The sequence below is a fragment of the Nicotiana tabacum genome, chromosome 5, assembly GCF_000715075.1.
Source record: "Nicotiana tabacum cultivar K326 chromosome 5, ASM71507v2, whole genome shotgun sequence".
In the NCBI taxonomy this organism is placed as follows: domain Eukaryota; kingdom Viridiplantae; phylum Streptophyta; class Magnoliopsida; order Solanales; family Solanaceae; genus Nicotiana; species Nicotiana tabacum.
The window spans coordinates 50,007,702-50,009,448 of NC_134084.1; the positions used below are offsets into that span (position 1 = coordinate 50,007,702).

The 1,747-nt window shown below is 46.5% G+C and overlaps 1 protein-coding gene across 1 annotated transcript; it reads left to right on the forward strand.

The window, feature by feature from the left end:
- The first annotated feature begins 298 nt into the window (after nt 1–298).
- Nucleotides 299–1,375, forward strand: LOC142180778 (uncharacterized). Its single transcript, XM_075252850.1, has 3 exons — nt 299–377; nt 863–1,001; nt 1,045–1,375. The coding sequence occupies exons 1-3, from the start codon at nt 299–301 to the stop codon at nt 1,373–1,375; spliced, it is 549 nt and encodes a 182-aa protein (XP_075108951.1).
- The last annotated feature ends 372 nt before the right edge of the window (nt 1,376–1,747 follow it).

A 1,747-nucleotide genomic window follows, 5' to 3' on the forward strand; every position in this document is an offset into this window, starting at 1 on the left:
GTATACCAAGTCAAGAGTTCCAAGTTCTATTTGCGGGAATCGATACCTCCTTCCTCTTATTTCTCTGTCTCCTATGTTAATTACTTTGTTGCTATAGTATTTCGTACTAGTCTAGTTAGTCTAGTGAGCTTGTAGCTACTATTTTCTCCCTTTGTTGTTCTGTGTGGTGTTTTTTCTCCTTTTCATTTTTAGACCTTCATAGGTATAGAGACTATGGTTTGTAATGGAAGAGTAGGCTCATGTCCTCAGGGAGGTCGGGTGGTGGGGAGGGGGGGTAGGGCAAGGGTCAAGGGGTAGGATGGGGCCCAAAGGGGATAAAGGGAACAAGGTAGCCTGTAGGTTGAGAATTGGATCCTGGAATATAGGGACGTTGGCAGGTAAGTCTATAGAGCTAGCGAAGATTCTCCAAAAGAGGAGGGGCAATATAACGTGTGTGCAGGAGACTAGGTGGGTAGGATCGAATGCAAGAAATGTAGACGGGTATAAATTATGGTTCTTCGGAGTGGTGAAGGGCAAGAATGAAGTGTGAATTTTGGTGGATAAGGAGTTTGAGAGTCGGTGGTAAAGGTTAGATGGGTGAATGACAAATCGATGGCGATTAAGTTAGTAGTTGGAGGGAGCACTCTAAATGACATTAGCGCTTAAGCACCGCAAACGGCCTTGGACGAGGAGGTTATAAGGCGTTTCTTGGAGGTGCTGGATGAGGTGGTGCGGGGTATTCCGCCTACGTAGAAGCTATTAATAGGAGGGCATTTCAATGGTCATATTGGGTCGTCTGCTGGTAGCTATGGTGAGGTGCACGATGGCTTCAGCTTTGGTTATACGAACAGGGGTGGTACCTCACTGTTGGATTTTTCTAAAGCTTTTGAGTTGGTGATCGTGGACTCTATGTTTCTGAAGAGGGAGGAACATTTGGTTACTTTCTGGAGTATGGTGGCTAAGACTCAGATTGACTATCTCCTTCTCAGGAGGTGTGATAGGGGTTGTGCAAGGATTGCAAGGTAATCCTGAGTGAGAACCTCGCAACTCAACATAGGCTCCTAGTGATGGACATCAGTATCTTGATGAAGAGGAAGAAGAGGTTTGTACGGGGTCAGTCGGGGTCAGATGGGGAGCTTTGTCTAAGGATAATGTGCAGGAGTTAGAGGGGCGGCTGACGAATATGGGTGCCTGGAAGAGTGGTAGGGATGCTAGAGCTATGTGGATGGCGACGATGGACTGTATAAGGGAGGCAGCAAGAGAGGTGTTGGGAATTTTAAAAGGTTACTCTGGCGAGCACCGAGATGACTGGTGGTGGAATGACGTGGTCCAAGGTAAAGTGGAATTCAAGAAAGCGGCTTACACTAAGTTAGTAGAGAGCACCAATGAGGATTAGAGGAGAGAGAACAGAGAAAGATATAAGGAGATTAGGAAGGAGCCAAAATTAGCGGTCACAGAGGCTAAGACTGCTACTTTTGGTCAGATTTATGAGGAACTTGGGGGAAAAGGTGGGGACAAGAAGTTATTTTGGTTGGCCAAAGCAAGAAAGAAGGATGCTCGCAACTTGGATTAAAGACGAGGACGGTCGAGTATTGATGGAAGAGGCCCTGATTAGGCAAAGATGGCAGTCGTACTTTCATAAACTTCTAAATGAAGAGGGGGAGGGAAACATTGTGTTAGGGCAATTGGGGCACTCCGAGAGTCACCGAGACTTTAGGTATTATAGGCGCATTAAGGTTGAGGAGGTCATGGGTGCGATGGGTAAGAT